At 47.7% G+C, this 14891-nt stretch overlaps 6 protein-coding genes across 6 annotated transcripts; 4 read left to right on the top strand and 2 right to left on the bottom strand.

Annotated features, from left to right (window-relative positions):
* The first annotated feature begins 366 nt into the window (after positions 1 to 366).
* EV420DRAFT_798930 (kinase-like domain-containing protein) lies at positions 367 to 2718 on the top strand. The gene is made up of 6 exons (XM_060483493.1): positions 367 to 756; positions 812 to 1084; positions 1137 to 1547; positions 1600 to 2042; positions 2096 to 2249; positions 2301 to 2718. Exons 1-6 carry the CDS (start codon positions 451 to 453, stop codon positions 2409 to 2411), a joined length of 1698 nt encoding a protein of 565 aa, XP_060336707.1. The 5' UTR covers positions 367 to 450; the 3' UTR covers positions 2412 to 2718.
* EV420DRAFT_798931 (uncharacterized protein) lies at positions 2719 to 4442 on the top strand. The gene is made up of 3 exons (XM_060483494.1): positions 2719 to 2747; positions 2800 to 3855; positions 3907 to 4442. The coding sequence occupies exons 2-3, from the start codon at positions 3078 to 3080 to the stop codon at positions 4305 to 4307; spliced, it is 1179 nt and encodes a 392-aa protein (XP_060336706.1). The 5' UTR covers positions 2719 to 2747; positions 2800 to 3077; the 3' UTR covers positions 4308 to 4442.
* Positions 4442 to 6692, bottom strand: EV420DRAFT_798851 (uncharacterized protein). The gene is made up of 8 exons (XM_060483491.1): positions 6481 to 6692; positions 6231 to 6429; positions 6056 to 6175; positions 5853 to 6002; positions 5301 to 5799; positions 5195 to 5249; positions 5071 to 5145; positions 4442 to 5019 (listed from the first exon to the last, which is right to left on the bottom strand). Exons 1-8 carry the CDS (start codon positions 6605 to 6607, stop codon positions 4577 to 4579), a joined length of 1668 nt encoding a protein of 555 aa, XP_060336705.1. The 5' UTR covers positions 6608 to 6692; the 3' UTR covers positions 4442 to 4576.
* A 2309-nt stretch (positions 6693 to 9001) lies between these two features.
* On the top strand, positions 9002 to 10107 carry EV420DRAFT_798755 (uncharacterized protein). Its single transcript, XM_060483489.1, has 3 exons — positions 9002 to 9318; positions 9370 to 9474; positions 9527 to 10107. The coding sequence occupies exons 1-3, from the start codon at positions 9202 to 9204 to the stop codon at positions 10037 to 10039; spliced, it is 735 nt and encodes a 244-aa protein (XP_060336704.1). The 5' UTR covers positions 9002 to 9201; the 3' UTR covers positions 10040 to 10107.
* Positions 10108 to 10618: 511 nt separating this feature from the next.
* EV420DRAFT_798689 (uncharacterized protein) lies at positions 10619 to 11543 on the top strand. The gene is made up of 6 exons (XM_060483487.1): positions 10619 to 10886; positions 10935 to 10963; positions 11015 to 11028; positions 11076 to 11313; positions 11367 to 11441; positions 11497 to 11543. Exons 1-6 carry the CDS (start codon positions 10761 to 10763, stop codon positions 11534 to 11536), a joined length of 522 nt encoding a protein of 173 aa, XP_060336703.1. The 5' UTR covers positions 10619 to 10760; the 3' UTR covers positions 11537 to 11543.
* Positions 11544 to 11729: 186 nt separating this feature from the next.
* On the bottom strand, positions 11730 to 14185 carry EV420DRAFT_798711 (uncharacterized protein). The gene is made up of 20 exons (XM_060483488.1): positions 13887 to 14185; positions 13749 to 13827; positions 13682 to 13695; positions 13531 to 13629; positions 13466 to 13475; positions 13393 to 13410; positions 13309 to 13334; positions 13233 to 13258; positions 13134 to 13171; positions 13052 to 13076; positions 12985 to 12996; positions 12914 to 12929; positions 12818 to 12857; positions 12656 to 12762; positions 12547 to 12606; positions 12470 to 12497; positions 12355 to 12412; positions 12280 to 12304; positions 12089 to 12233; positions 11730 to 12022 (listed from the first exon to the last, which is right to left on the bottom strand). The coding sequence occupies exons 1-20, from the start codon at positions 13946 to 13948 to the stop codon at positions 11993 to 11995; spliced, it is 918 nt and encodes a 305-aa protein (XP_060336702.1). The 5' UTR covers positions 13949 to 14185; the 3' UTR covers positions 11730 to 11992.
* Between the last annotated feature and the right edge of the window lie 706 nt (positions 14186 to 14891).

The following is a 14891-nucleotide window of genomic DNA, read 5'->3' as shown; positions in this document are numbered from 1 at the left end:
ACTGGTGAGATCCTTCGCAAAGGAGACCACCAGCAGACATAATAACCAAGTAACACTGCACAGGTGAGATCTTTCGCAAAGGACACCACCAGTGGGCGTAACCACCGAGTACCACCAGACTGGTGAAATCCTTCGCAAAGGAGACCACCAGCGGACATAACAACCGAGTACCACTGCACAGGTGAGGTCCTTCGCAAAGGACAACACCAGTGGACATAACAATCGAGGCCGTCAAACATAACTTCCGAATTCTGGTTGGAAGGAGAAGAGGGCCAGCGCAGATGAGTGGTCGAGGTGGTCCAAGTTGATGCTTGGTCGAGAAGAGTGGGTCATTGCGGTTCGGATGAGACTGCCGGCCCGGATGATGCGGTTAGTTGATCGGAACCCTTCGGCCCGTCCGACACCTTTTGCTATTTCACCGAATCCCATGTTGCTTGCCTGCTTACTATCATGACGCTCTTCAAAGACTATCTGGAGCAAAAGGCCAAGTTTTATTCTCCTGATCCAGTGGGCTCAGCTGGGGAAATTGCCATAGATGTTACACCCTTTGAAGTGGCGCTGCTCAGCGAGGATTGGAAACCAGTGGCAGGCTGGCGTGATCGCGACATGGTGGACGCACTTTTATCCGCATTAGACCGTTACCTCCAGGATCGACCTCTACCAGTCCTAGAAGAACAATTAGATTTCGCCTTCCAGCCAATGAGAGACCGTTATGGTTCAGATACAGCCTGGCGGCAAAATACGAATGAGACTCAAGTCAGTTAACTTCGAGATGGATCACGAATGTTACTGATATCGTCCTTTGCGGTAGGCAAGGAGAATGGTTTATCACGGTGCTATCTCTGCTTTGAACGACGTAATGGAAGCTCTTGACCTCGCTGTCAATATTCTCGAGGATCTTCCCCCTCCGAACACGGCATTTCATTCGAAGGTAGATTATGCAATTTACCGGGGCAGGCGCAAGATATGCGTTGATGTTAAGTCCTGGAGCGTCATGATTGATGCTTTGAGTATGCTTGAGCGACCATCCTTTCACATAGAACTGGTGCCCGGTAGAGACTCAGCGAAGAAAATAATCAACAACGTGCGAGTTATATTCCTCCATTGGACAATTGACCATTGAATATCTCGTCCAGGCGTGCCTATACATGGCTTCCCATAAGGCCAACTGGCTCGCATTGACGTGTCACCATAAATGGATCTTTCTCCGACTTCACAACCGACCTGCTAACGGTACTCAAGGTCCGTACATTACGTATTCTAGTGTGGAGGAGCAGCCCAACAACACGAAACCGTTTCGTGCGTTGCTCGCAATGATGCTCGCCGCTGAAGAGGGGCTTGAAATCGAGTCAAAAGCCGATCTGAGCGTCCCACTACTATCGATTGAGGAGGAAGATAAAGAAGATTCAAATAAACCGCAAGTTGATCCTGACGAAAACACAAGCGGTGCATACCACAGATGGGGTAAAGCACCAAGGCAGAGACTACTTCGCACTCAGAGCAATAAAGATTCAGAAAATCAACCAAACCAATCCGCCGATATCATGGTGAGATGGTTACTGATTCATCTTGATTTTGTGGCTAGAACATTGCTATCAGATCAGTTGGACGCAACGCCAAGCTCCAGTTACCAAATGGTTCTCGTTCTCCAGTGTCGATAAAAGCGGTCCGTATCTGTCTTTAGGTCAAGGACCTGTCCAACTCCGCCTGCAACGTTTGCTGGGCCACGGTAGTACGGGTGTTGTATATGAGGCAAAACGTGATGCCAGTGGAAACGATGAGACAACGGATTCACAGTCGTATGCTCTGAAGGTGGTACGCAAGGGTGAGCGTGAAGAGGAGGAAGGCGCCCTCAAACGCATGTATAATGAATCCAGCGCCTATCGCGTAATTGAGCAAGCTAGGAAGAACGGGAAGATAGGAGCTGTAGTGCCTCGGTGCTATGGGCTGTTCGAGTCGCAGCACATGCTGTTATTAGTCCTGGACTGCGAAGGAATGGCGCTTGATCCTCAAGATTGGACATCTATGGCGCAACGTGACAAGTAAGTCAATCCAATGCTTCGCGCGCACAATGAGGTTACTAAATATCATGCAGGGTTCAGATCTTCAATATGATCAGTGCTCTTCATAGGATCGGAATTGAGCACTGCGACCTTGAACCACGAAATATCGTCCGCACGGCTGATGGTTCGTATAAGATCATCGACTTATCGTCGTCTTCGTTCCATGATTGTCCAGGCATCAAAGAGGTCAGTGCCCTATCTGTTCTTGAATATTCGATGATTGAACTGGAGACACAGTTACCCTGGTATACTAGGGGTGGCGAACAATGCTACGAGCTTAAGTATATGTATAAGGAGCTCATCGGTAAACGTCCATTACATGTCCACGGAGTGACGGACGTGTATTAGTTGGACATACAGTTGTCCGCTTCATTGCACATCTACGTAAGGGCGATCCATCCATATCGACTTCCTTTTCCTCACTGGCCCACCGACCCCAAACTACGAGAAAATCGACGCTGCAGTTACGGTAAGCCTGAATTGTAATTATCGTCATCATTCCCCGACGCCCTGGTCCCAGAAGTTTGCACTTAGTGAGTGCAGTATTAACATACGGTTCACAAGGACGCAAGCAAGTCCGAATAACAAAAATGAACCCTAGTCACCGAGGTCGTGGTCTGCATGAAATGTACGACGTATACCGTAAGGAGTGACTTTGTGTCAGGCTCACGCACCAGGAGCTAGGTAAGCTAATTAATGTTATCCGTATGCCGTTATACCTGACTGTTTTCGGCAGCGATTAATACACTTAAACCGGACATTTGATTTGCAGAGTATCTTTGGATGACATCAAACCTTGCCCGGAAGGAACCGGTAGGGTTGTGCTATTCAGACGCCTTTATCATTTGTCCCTCTCAACCTCCGACTGTCATCTTCCAAAGTGGCACGCAAGCCTGTTGGTTGCTCAGTCGCACTGTCATCTCATCCGAGCATTGGTCATTATCTGGACCATCGCCGTACGCCACGTTTAATTTTAATCACCCTTTGTGACGATTCCTCACGACTCCTTCTATAATGCCGGAGTGCAATGATTCGTTGAGCTTACCTCAGGAAATTTGCGATGGCATTATCGACGAGCTGTGTCATGACAGGCGATCCCTGCTGCGAGCGTCCTTGACTTGCAGAGCCCTTTATCCGAGGACCAGAGTTCATCTATTTTCTCATGTCTCATTGTCCAACGAATCCGACTGCATTCGCCTCCGCGAACTGATTGCCATGTCTCCCATGCTCGCCTTGCTTTTCAAGTCTCTATCCATCGACATCACAAGTAGACAAGGTCATGATCCCAAGGTTTACGGGGCACTCATAGTGGTCGAATACCTTGTCAATCTCAACCAGCTGCCCCTTGGCAGTGGAGATTGGTCCCAACTACCGGATACTGTTGTTTCCAGCCTCCAATCCCACTCTTACCGCTCTCTCGACATATTATCGTCTTTCACCTTTAGAGCGATAGGCGAGGTTTGCTCGCTTGTGCAAAATTCGTCGAATTTGCAATGGGCGAGCTTCAGATGTGGAAACAACTTCACGGAGGAGTGCCACTTGAACCATTCCCTCCATCCTGTCCCGGCTCCGATATCATTGGATATTGGTGATGGGATCAATTCGGTTCCCGTTGAGACCTTTCTGAAGCTGACAACTTCGTCCCGTCTGTGCCCGTTTTCCTTCAGAAATGTCCACACCCTCAGCATCGCTCTCTCTGATCATACCCGTATCCTTCCACAGCATCTCAACGAATATATAGTCTTCCTTGGTACTTCACTCAAATCCCTCCACGTGAACCATACCATGCTAGGTATGTTTAAGCTCTCTATAATGCGCGTCCATGTACTCACTTTGCTTATAGTTTTCCCGCACACATCTTCAGAGACGCTTGATGTCTCTAGTGTCCAGAACCTCGAAGTCAGAGTTCTGAAGTACGACCCGACCGTCTTCGGTCGGGGGTCTCAGATGTTCGAATGGTGGATCACCAACCTGTCAATGGTAAACAAACGCAGCGCTCTTCGTTCAATTCTCTTCGAGATTCAACCACCACAACCTGAACTTGAGCACCCCGCTTTGGTCTGGGAAGACCTGTGGACGAGACTGGATGACTATCTGGCTTCTTACAAGATGGATTCATTGGAGCGTGTGGCAATTACATTTCGACCGCGACCTGCGGAGTGGGAGATATATAAGACTCATATGGAGGGGAAATTTCCTCTACTCAAGAAGCTCGGACGCGAAGTAGTATTGAATGCTACATAGTAATCAGCTCTGATTTCCCTGGTGTCCGGCGTGCGATTTGTAACCCTGTCTTTTTTGATCTTCAGCTCTATCTGACATGATTTTCAGGGACCTAGAGACTGAGTATTTCCTTTCTCCGATCCCACTTTTTATGCATCGACTATAGGTTCCATAGTGAAGATGAACTACAAGCCGGGCTGTATATCATATTACTATGGGCCTATATTCCATTATGTTCTATATATTCTAAAGTGTAGTAAACAATTAGATCTCTAAGCATCTAATGTCATCTATAAGCGCGCCTGATAAACAACATTAGTCGACCCATTCTCTTCAACTCCAATGGAGGGTAAGCCATCCACGAACTTATCCCACCTATCCTCCGACAATATGGGCGCCTTAAGGTAATCTGATACGCCCATACTATCGACCCACTCGCTCATATGGGGGAGCGCGGCCTTCATCGCTCGATCCTCCATTGATGCGACTTGGTCTAGAGTAAGAATTCCTGCCTCGACGTACCATCCAACATCCCGTTTGATCGCATAGCATTCATATACGTCTATAAGCGCCCGGGGAACGCCATGGGTAACAGCGGCATCATATGCCATACGATGGCCGATTGACTTTATGATCGTTTGTGATTGTGGTAGTATGAAACCACGATAATGGTCTCCCCGATGACCGTGTTCTTCGACCATAGCGGCGTATTTATCGAAGATGGCAGACTCATCTGGAAGGATGACTCAGTGAGCATATCACACGGAGGGGGGAACAAACATACGGCGAGCAAGGAGGCTGTTCGTATCGAGGGTTCCGGGTACAGAATACCGTCCAAGAAGCAGTTCGCTTGCTAGACCTATAGTAAATCGTGAGGTAGATCACTCGGTGGCCGTGACAGTACTTACGAATGGATAACACAAGAACATCACCTTCGGCAATGGAGATGCCGCGCATGTTGCTCTTTTATATTATTATAAACGATACGCGGCAGAGGCAAAATATAATACACACGAAGAAAGCGATGACTTGGTTATAGCCAAATAAGCCTTGGGCACCACACCGTGCTGATAAATCATAGTGTGTCCTCAGGACAGACTCAACGACCACAGCCTTGAAAATCGTTGCAACCGCATGGCGAGTCTGAAATCCCGCGGAGTCGTCCATGAAACCTTGTATGCATGTCTTCAACAAGGCTTCAAGAACATATGCCTGCGCAACGGCAGTGAAGATCGGGATTTGTTGTGTCCGAAAGGATATGATAGGAACTAGCCGAGGTACACCGACATGACGGCGCAGAGAGTATCGATACACGGTGTTACTGGCGACCTTCAAGCACGTTATGGCTATTGCCGATAGACTTATGGCCCCGATTCCGACGCGCCATAACAAGAGCCGGACGTCCACTGAGCTATCGAGTTCCCCGAGCAGCGCAGAAGGGGGAAGACGGACGCGATAAAAGGTTGTAATGGCGTGATTAAGTGGATCAGATCCGTTACGACGTGGTAAGACTCTGGGAAGGGTATCAGTGACCCCGATATGTGTAGTTGAATTGCGATCTCTCACCGAGCCAAGATGCCCTTATGCATATCTTTGCCATCATTTATCTTGACAAGGAAAGGACGGATCCCAGTGATCTCACCATCGACGATCAGTTTTGCCCAAACGATACCAAAAGCGGGTTTTCCGAGGACGGGTACAGTCGGCGGCATGTATCTAGTAGAGGATATCAGGGAAGCCTGGGTGATAAACGTCCACAAATCACGCACTTGGCTGCCAGAGAAGATGCTGTATGAAGTTCGAATCCACCGTCAGGCAATAGCGTAGCAGTGGTACGCAAATTTGCGATGTCGAGATCGTGTCCTACTTCGGAAAGAAGGAACAGCCCGCTGAGTTGTGAACATATGAGTACTCAAGGCCCAATACAAGGAGAAAGTCATGCACAGAGCCTTGTACGTCATTATATTATCAATGATCGCGCGCAAGTCGCTTCTGCCTTTCGAAAACATTCGTAGTGTGCCCACGACCAGATTATATTGGATCGCCATAATCGTGAATGCGGGCCCACTACACGTCCAGATAGGATCCAGGTGGATCCGCCAGAACTTGGGTGTTAATCTTGCCACGTCGTTACTAGTCAAGCCTATTGCCTGTGCACTCAGACTTGGTCTTCAAAGAACGACCAGGAACTCACCCCAGGATTTGCAGACGGCTTCGGCTCGAAGATAACTACGAGAGGCTTCGTTGAGAGATTTATATGTGACGGTATCGTCGGCATCGAGCAGGTGCTTAGAGGGCCAGTCGACGTTTGTAGAACCCATCGTCGCGGTGGACTAGTCGATCATCCGCAATAGACCCGGCATCGTGTTTATAAGGACACACGTTTTTTCAGTCCCTATCGTCCACTCAGGTACAGACTCCGCGATGAATGTTTCAAATGGCAAGGAGCACTACATGCAGGGATCCTGCCAGACAGCCTCGAGGGTAGACCGTCAGAAGCCGTCAAGGTTTTGCTCTTCATCCTTAAAGATTGGTCGGGTCCGGCGAAGAGCTTCAATGTGACGTCTAGGTTGTTTGGTGGTGAAAAACCAACAGCTATAATATGGTATGATAAGGAGAAGTGAAGGGAACCTGTAAGGTATAGTCGATCAGTTACGAGCGGTTGACATATTGACAAAAAACCCCTAACGAGATCGAAGATTCTTGTGGTATACTCGGCATCATTGAGTACAACGTAGCTCCCTCCATTTTCACTGATATCATGAGGTGTCGGAGGCGTCGATACTTAGATTAAGTACGCATTTGACAAAAAAGGAAAGGAAATATCAGTCTTGGGATGCGCACTCCGAGGAAGGAGGAAATTCGCTCACCAGGTTGTTCATCTTCGGGTATGTCAAGGTCGAAAAACGAAAAAGAAGCTAGACGCTCCTCTTTTTGGAACGACCCATTTCCTAGTGTTCGTCATCATGATGGCGCAGTTTATGAATTTAACAGAAAGAAATATACCAATTTTCCCAGCATTCAAAGAGTAGAACGCAGGTCAAAAGAACCGTAATAACCCCCATTCACTTGGAATGCCAACGGGATGTGACAGAATGTCAAACTGTGCCAAGCCGGCCCTCAAAAAGGTCGAGGGTGGGCCATTATCAGCATAGAGATCATGAAGTTAGCGAGCGAGAGATACAATAAACAGAGTCAAGTAGCAGGGAAAGTCGCGTCGTGGTGATGAGAGCGACTTCAAGAGCCGAATAAGTTTGATTTCAAATTTCAACCGTCGCGTTCATCACGTGGGTGACCTCAATGCGTTCAACTTAGAGAAGTTAGATCAACTTCTATTCGCGTTCTAACTTTTTGTCTCCATCTCTGTCTGTTCCCTCTTAAACCAACTTATTTCTGACTACCCGCTTTCATCTGCCAGGAGTACCCAATTCCTTGGAATTCTTTTCGCCGCTTGCTTCCTTTAGAGTGCTCGCCATCCTTTAGATTAGATTCATTAGATTCTGCTAGCAGTTCGCTTTAGCTCGTAAAAATGCAACCTTAAAAGGTTCTGTTTTAACGTGAAGCTGTTATCTTCCTTAAAAGGGCTATCAGGAAATGGTATGCAAAACCTTACATTATGTAACAAAGGAATGGAACTAAGCCCCCTTTTAGTTTTACGGCGCTCGAAAGCTGAGGATAAGAATGAAGCTGATAGTAAAACCTCTTCAGGCTGTCGAAGACATACCAGGCTCTGCACTGCCTGGATCCCCTTAATCATCAAACTCTTTCTCTGGCACAGCTTTGTTGACCAAACTACTAGCCCCATGAATGCATGACCTTGTTATTCCTCTCGTTCTGGGGAAGATTCTACTGCTTTCGAAGAGGCGGTCTGAAGATATGTTGAACGGGAGCGTCACTATAGCCTATACTCAGTTCTGCTCTCTGAAAGCCTATCGAGTATCTAGAGCCCGAAGACCACGCGTATCCTTGTTCTGGCACTGCGTCACAGAGAATTGGGGCGAAAAGCCTCGTGTCACCGGCAACTTGCTTTTCGCTGCACAGATCGTCTCCAAATATTGGACGTTTTGCCTCTCAAACCTGTTGGCATGGCTAGACACGAATATGTATTTCGGTTCACTGGCATAGCGAACTTGAAGGCGTTCCTGTGAGTGAACTTCCCTTGCGCCTATGAATTGGGCTTCTTATCAACCTATACCTGGTTACCAGTAAAATTCCTAAGCGTCCGGAGGCAGGGTTGTTATGAAGCTTCCAAGCTCTGCATCCTTCAAATGTGTAAATGGCGACAAGTCACCAATTTAGACCATCATTAGCATTGGAACAAGAAAAAGCCGCGACCCCACTTCACCGACGTTAATAACAAGCTGCCAAGCTCCAGGGGGTCGTTTGTTACTACCCTTGACGTTGCTTGATGTCCGAGCTTCGTGCGGTAGCCACCGGCTCGGAATGCCAAGTATGGCGTTGATAACCATCAATTGACAATGGCAAGAGTAGTATTGAACGCTCCCGCTCATCATTATTTGCAAATCCGTCGACAAACGAATTCTAGGGTGCTTGCAGGCGATGAGCTTGAGGGGCGCAGCTGCCACCGCGGGGAATCCTCTTCATAAAATTTCCATGTGCACCAAGAAGGACAAGGTTATTCCCTGCGACACGTAGAGAAAGAACCATCCGACGAGACCGTCCGAGTCGCTCCTGGCCAGATCCCCGTTTGGAAGCGAAGGGGACAAAATAAAGTTTTGTGCCACAATTACACCCAAAGCGGCGCCGCGTGATTTCGGAGGCAAAGTTCGGGTACAATTATCAGGGTCCAACTTTTACCACCACTACTATTCCCTTCTCCCTCTCTTTTGCTCCCGTCGTTTTTGCTTTCGATAATTGCACATTCCTACTTGACAGCCTATTTACTCCAACAAAAATGACTTCACCTATGGACGCGGGTGGACTTTCCCGGGCGGCACAACGCAAACAGAGGCTCTTGGAAATTGAGAATGAACAGAGGATGGAGGATGTAGAGGCGTTGAGAATGACGGAAGTACGTGTCATTTTCTGGAATGGATATCATGCACGACTAATGGGCTTGCAGGAGCAATGGCAGGTGCTGTTACGCTCATTTGCGACCGTGACTTCCGAGTTCTTTCCTCTCGATGGGCTGCAGTGGACGCCAGTATCGCTGAAGAAGCGTATACAGGTACGTTTAATGTTCCATATGAAGTTGAATTTTATAACTAGAACAAGTATAGGTGATGAAGCGAGTGGCGACAAAGGAAACAACGACGACGACCACCTCGAATGACCGCCCTCCTGCATCGCCCTCGCCACCTGCTCTCGCTTCCATCACGAACGCCACCATCGGCTCCGCAGAAGACACAGTCCGTGTATCGTCAGCGTCATTATCCGCGTTCCTGACGTCGTACTATGCATCTCCTTCTCGCACCGGCGAACGGTCCAGGTCGCCTGTCAAAGGCCTATTTACGGAGGAAGACGAGGAAACCTCCACCAACAGTGCAGATGATTCGACTGTCCGCGGTCGTCTCAGCCGGAAGCCAGGCAGCACTGTACCTGTGCCTATATCCACGTCAGCCAGACCGTTGGACGACGAGGAGCTACGTACACCTGTCGCGCCATCTCATTCCATATCTTTTGAGCAGACACCTCCCTCTTTTGAACAACTTACTACTACACCCTGTCCGTCGAGGAAGAGGAGACTGGATGACTCTCCTTCGTCTGGCACGAAACGTTTACATCACACATAGCTATCCTTATTGCCATTTTGGTCAGCGCTACACATACATACCCAACCCTGCAATGCATATGGATTTGCCGAACATGATATGTTATGCTAAAATATTAACCATCAGCTTTTCTTTAGACTCTCACTATATTGCGCGGTCACATGCAGTCGCGCCATCTGATCAAGATATCTTCTTTTCTTGATCGTATAGGCTCCGTCTTGTACGTTGGGTGGTAACAACTGATAACAGGCAAAATCCAGGGAGCACAAAGAAATTTCAATCGGCTTGACCACCCCGGGCAATCCCGAATCTCGTCAGTTTTCGATGCGACTAATAAAAAGTAGATCAACATTGGGTCTCTTTCTCAATCATTCCCGCCTCCTGATCAGCGCTAGACAACTATCTGCAGTCAGAGGTGGCTGCTCCCTCTGATTGTGATATGTTCAACTACAGCTTCCTCCGTCCGCGTCCAATGTTGCCTGGTCTCCTAGTATGCTACCTTGGGCAAGGACGAGACTTGCCGACTGGGGACATCATTGATGGACGGGAGATCACATCAACGTTCCGCCTACAAAAAGCAATATCTGCTCTCCCGCTAGTCTCCTCGTTATTCCGAGATGGCCACATGCTTGTCGTTCTCTTCTTCCGCTGAATCTTCACAGCTTCACGTTTGCAGAATAATTGCGCCGTTCGACCCTATAACTTGGATGTTTCCAATGCAAGCCTTCCCCGTCCGTGTCCAATGTTGTTCGGCTCCTTCTTCTTCGCTCTGGTCGCCTTGGTCTCTGGCACTCCAACGTCGTCGACAGAAGACCTTGTCGACGGGCTGAGCATCGGTCCCATCTCTAATATCACTGTCGACATTAGTGTACGTTCTTTCACTGCACCCTGTGGAACGTAACTGACGTTCAAGTAGCTGAAATCTCTTGTCAATAATCTTGTCGAGTACGTCGTCTCCTTTCGTCCTCAGTCCTTATTCATCACCTCTCGATGCAGCGTCTCGTTCACCGGTATGCCTTCCCTCATTCTTCCTCTCCATCCTGTAACACCCGCCTAGTCACCAATTTCATTCCTGCCGAACTCACTCTCGACCGTATCGTCGCCTCCGCCGGTGTGAATAATACCGAATACGCCGCTTTGGACCACAATTTCACTCAGCCCCTTGTCATACCCTTCTTCGGCCGTGCGGATTCTGGTACCATACAGAACGTGTTGCTTACCCAGGGGGCACTGGCTTCGCTCGAAATCGTCCCGCTGAAGTATTTGGATTTGCTCAATATGACGATGTATATGAGGTGAGTACGCTGCGGTGTAATTGGTTCTGGTTGTTCTGATTAAGATGTGATAGGGCGGCAACAGTTTCTGGTGCAAATGGTATCCCGTGGAACCTTACGGGACTCGAGCAGGATGATGTCACGACTACGTGCGTATACTGAACCTTCCATTTTGATAAATTCTCATTCATTTCTTCTGTACAGCTACAAACTTTCTTTGGGGTTGGAGGAAGGCGCTCCATAATACCTGGCGAGATTTACTTCATGCTAGGGTCAGTTCTTACTGGGTGTTTGTTGACCACTGGGAGTGTTGCATCAGATACGAAGGAGTACATATCTCGGGCTCCATGGTTCCTCCCACTTCCCGAAATGTATGTTTCCATTAACTGAATGTGAACGTGACAGGCAAACCAGAGTACCCTGAAACCACGGGCGATAACCCAGAGGTAATTTCTTAGTACTAGGTAGGTCGCGCAATCGGTCTGAATGAAGACGGAGAATAGCCTCCAAAGGATGGTGTCAAAAGCCTCAGTCGACAGAAAGGAAAACTTCGAATTTCTGGCTGTTTCATTTCTGACTAGGTTAATACCTGTTGTACATCGACAAGATCCCGATTTCTGCATGGGGCATTCGAACCTAACAAGGACTATCCAGAGTCCGAGCCTTTATATCTGGTACACGCATCGGTTCCGCTGACGATCTACTGGAGCGTAGCTCGGCCATTGATACACTGATGTCCTATAAAGAAGTTATGAGGCTCCCATTTCCGGCCGAAAGATTGGGAACTGGTATCCACCTGCTCCTGAGTTTGTGTATCAGTAGCCGCCGTACTCCGAGCTTTGAATCTCATAGATTCCAAAACCGTACTTGGTAGGGACCTGCTGCCACCGCCGCTCGTAGATATCACGATATTTTCTTGGTGAGTATTTCGTAGGTTTAGCCTAGGCAAGGGTAAGTCATGGTGCGCATCAAAACAGAGTTACGCACATTGCTAGTAGTGAGTTGAGATAAACTTGAAAGTGTTAGTAAGGACAGACGCCCACGTTTAACTGGAAGGAATACCTCTTGGTAGAGGAGTCGCGATTCCCGCAGCTACGAGTGAGTTCGGCATAGACACAAACTATGGTGTCGTCAGGTCAGGTCGGTCGGATTCATGACATGAAGAAAGTGTAAGAACCATGATAAGAATCGTCAATGCGCATATACTGGGCGGTCGTCAGTCTGGGTTTTAGAAATAATATGGCAAGGACTAACGTAGTAGCCAATCCGGACACAATAACAAAGCGCGATGATATAAGAAGCGGTTTCGTCGTCCTGCATGGATTGTAAGCATTCCACGAACCTTAGACGAGAGCGGACCAACCTGAAAAAGTTCGAAACTGATCGACTTTTGAGGAGGTAATATGACATGGTACCGCATATGATGATGTCCACTCCTGCAGTTGTAGCCAAGAGCGCTTCAATCGATTTCTGCATCATTTTTTCAGCGGGTTGAAAGAGATAATAACGGCATGGATTTCCGCACAGAGACCGTCTCAGCGTCAAGGTAAGTTTTGATCGTAAATCTGTTCAGTCGCAAGATTGAGTACGCTAGTATGACCAAGCAGATGAGGGGCCTTACATAGTGTGGATTTCATCTTCCATGAAAACGGTGATAAGTACTAAGTATGTATCCTGCAAGGAATGACTCACTGATAACTACAGCTACCGAACCATAGCAGTAAGACACACATATCATGATAAACTGAAGGAGACCTACCGGATGTGCCTGCGATGACAACAGCCTGAACGAACCTCGATCAGAATTGAAGTTCCATACAAATTAGGATGTTGTGACCCACAACCAGCCATGGGATTGTCTTATGGAAGAAACGTCCCACTAGAAAGAAAGCTGAGTTATAGTACCATTCTGTAAGTAACTTGATGATGGGCGCACGCACACATCCATATTCTCACCGCATAAACACTATAACGAAGTGGTTAGCGCCGGCTACATGGACGATGAGAGACCCGTACATATCTACGAGAAGGATCTCTAGGCCCTGAACGAACCAAGTCAGCGAACAGGGAACAGTGTCCAGAACGAATCAGTATAAGTACCAAGAACATAATGTCTGTCTGATAAAGAACGCATCAGTCGATCAAATAGTCTGATAGGCGCGTAGTTGATCACCTTAAAGCTCCTTGAATATCCTCCAAGTCAAAATCGGGGGCAAGAAGAAGAGGCGGAGAGCATACCACACAATAGTCAAAAGTGCTTCGGGATGCCCGAAGTTTTTGATCAGATAGTAGTACAGAGCATGCGCATAGAATGTGAGATAAAGGGTGTCAACGATCCTGGAAAACGCATTATGCAGGGATACCCGGGTGACCTTACAAATCGACGTACCAGAGAAGGCCAACCTATTTGGTTAAAAAATCAAATTATGAGATGAGTAAAAGCAAAGATGCCGTACTGAGAAACGATAGAACCACCAGTCATTCGGGAATCTGCTGAAATAGGTCGTTGACTGTATGGCTGTGACTCCCCAAAGCCTGTGGGGGAAAATTATCGTAAGCCTAGAGGCCGAAGGTAGAGGACCGTAATAACACACGCTGTAGCCACTGTAGCGCCTATGTAGATCGCCCCCATAGTCGAAGCAATATCAGGAGACATGATGGGTGGTGTTGATAGAGATCAAGAGAGCTTCTTTAGTATTTATACCAGATCACTGGAGTTACCGAAGTGATCATCAAAATCTCAAAACGCCTCCGCTTGATGACTGGGGAATGCTCGAGCACGGCCATCTCTGGTTCTTGTTTCATTTATTTGCGCTTAGCAAGGAATTTTAAGTCCGGTCATAAGGAGGCACAGTGGCGGTTTTTTCCGAGTCCTATGAATATAGGTAATCGGTCATTATGCAGTTGGGAAAGGCCCGTGGGAAAATCTATTCGTGAAATCAATTGCTCTCGGTGATTGCCGGCTGGGAATTTTCTATTCGTGCACGGCGTTTGCCAATCATCAGTCTCGGTCTGGGTTCATCCTGTGGGATTTTTTTCTATTCGTGCATGGTCTTTACTGGGCTATGCCTGTTTTTCTCGACTGCCCCGTATCCTCCCGCACTTGCCATCATTGTGTTTCTTGATGCAATTCGTCGCCTCAAAATCAATAGCTCAGCTATCAGATGATAGTACTTAACTGAACGGAAGCCCAGCATTGTTACCTGGTGATCTCTAAAAATCAAACTTGCAATGCACAAGAAATGACGGCAGGCTTTGTGGACGGTGTGTCATTTCCATTCTTCAATGTAGCACTCTGAAGCTGGAGAAGGGTTGTTCCAATCTGATGAAGCCAGGGCAGGATATACCTCGTGATGTTTAGAGGTTGTAATTCCTCTAAGTCATTAACATTCCTTGTGGACACTGCCGTATAACACTACCTGCCTGTCTATCTTGTTCAGTAAAAGGCTGGTATTTAAATGTATTCGTTCTCCCTTTCTCTAGCTGATGTGTTCCTCCCTCCATAGATCCTTTTCTCCTTATGCTCGGATAATATCATCCTAATACCAGATGCATTGCACCTCCCCTTTATCTATGTCTCCAGCTGGCAGAATTCAAGA

The sequence above is a fragment of the Desarmillaria tabescens genome, assembly GCF_030435595.1.
Source record: "Desarmillaria tabescens strain CCBAS 213 chromosome Unknown EV420scaffold_4, whole genome shotgun sequence".
NCBI classification, from domain to species: Eukaryota; Fungi; Basidiomycota; class Agaricomycetes; order Agaricales; family Physalacriaceae; genus Desarmillaria; species Desarmillaria tabescens.
The sequence above is the reverse complement of the archived record's forward strand: the minus strand, read 5'-3'. Positions and strand labels throughout refer to the sequence as shown.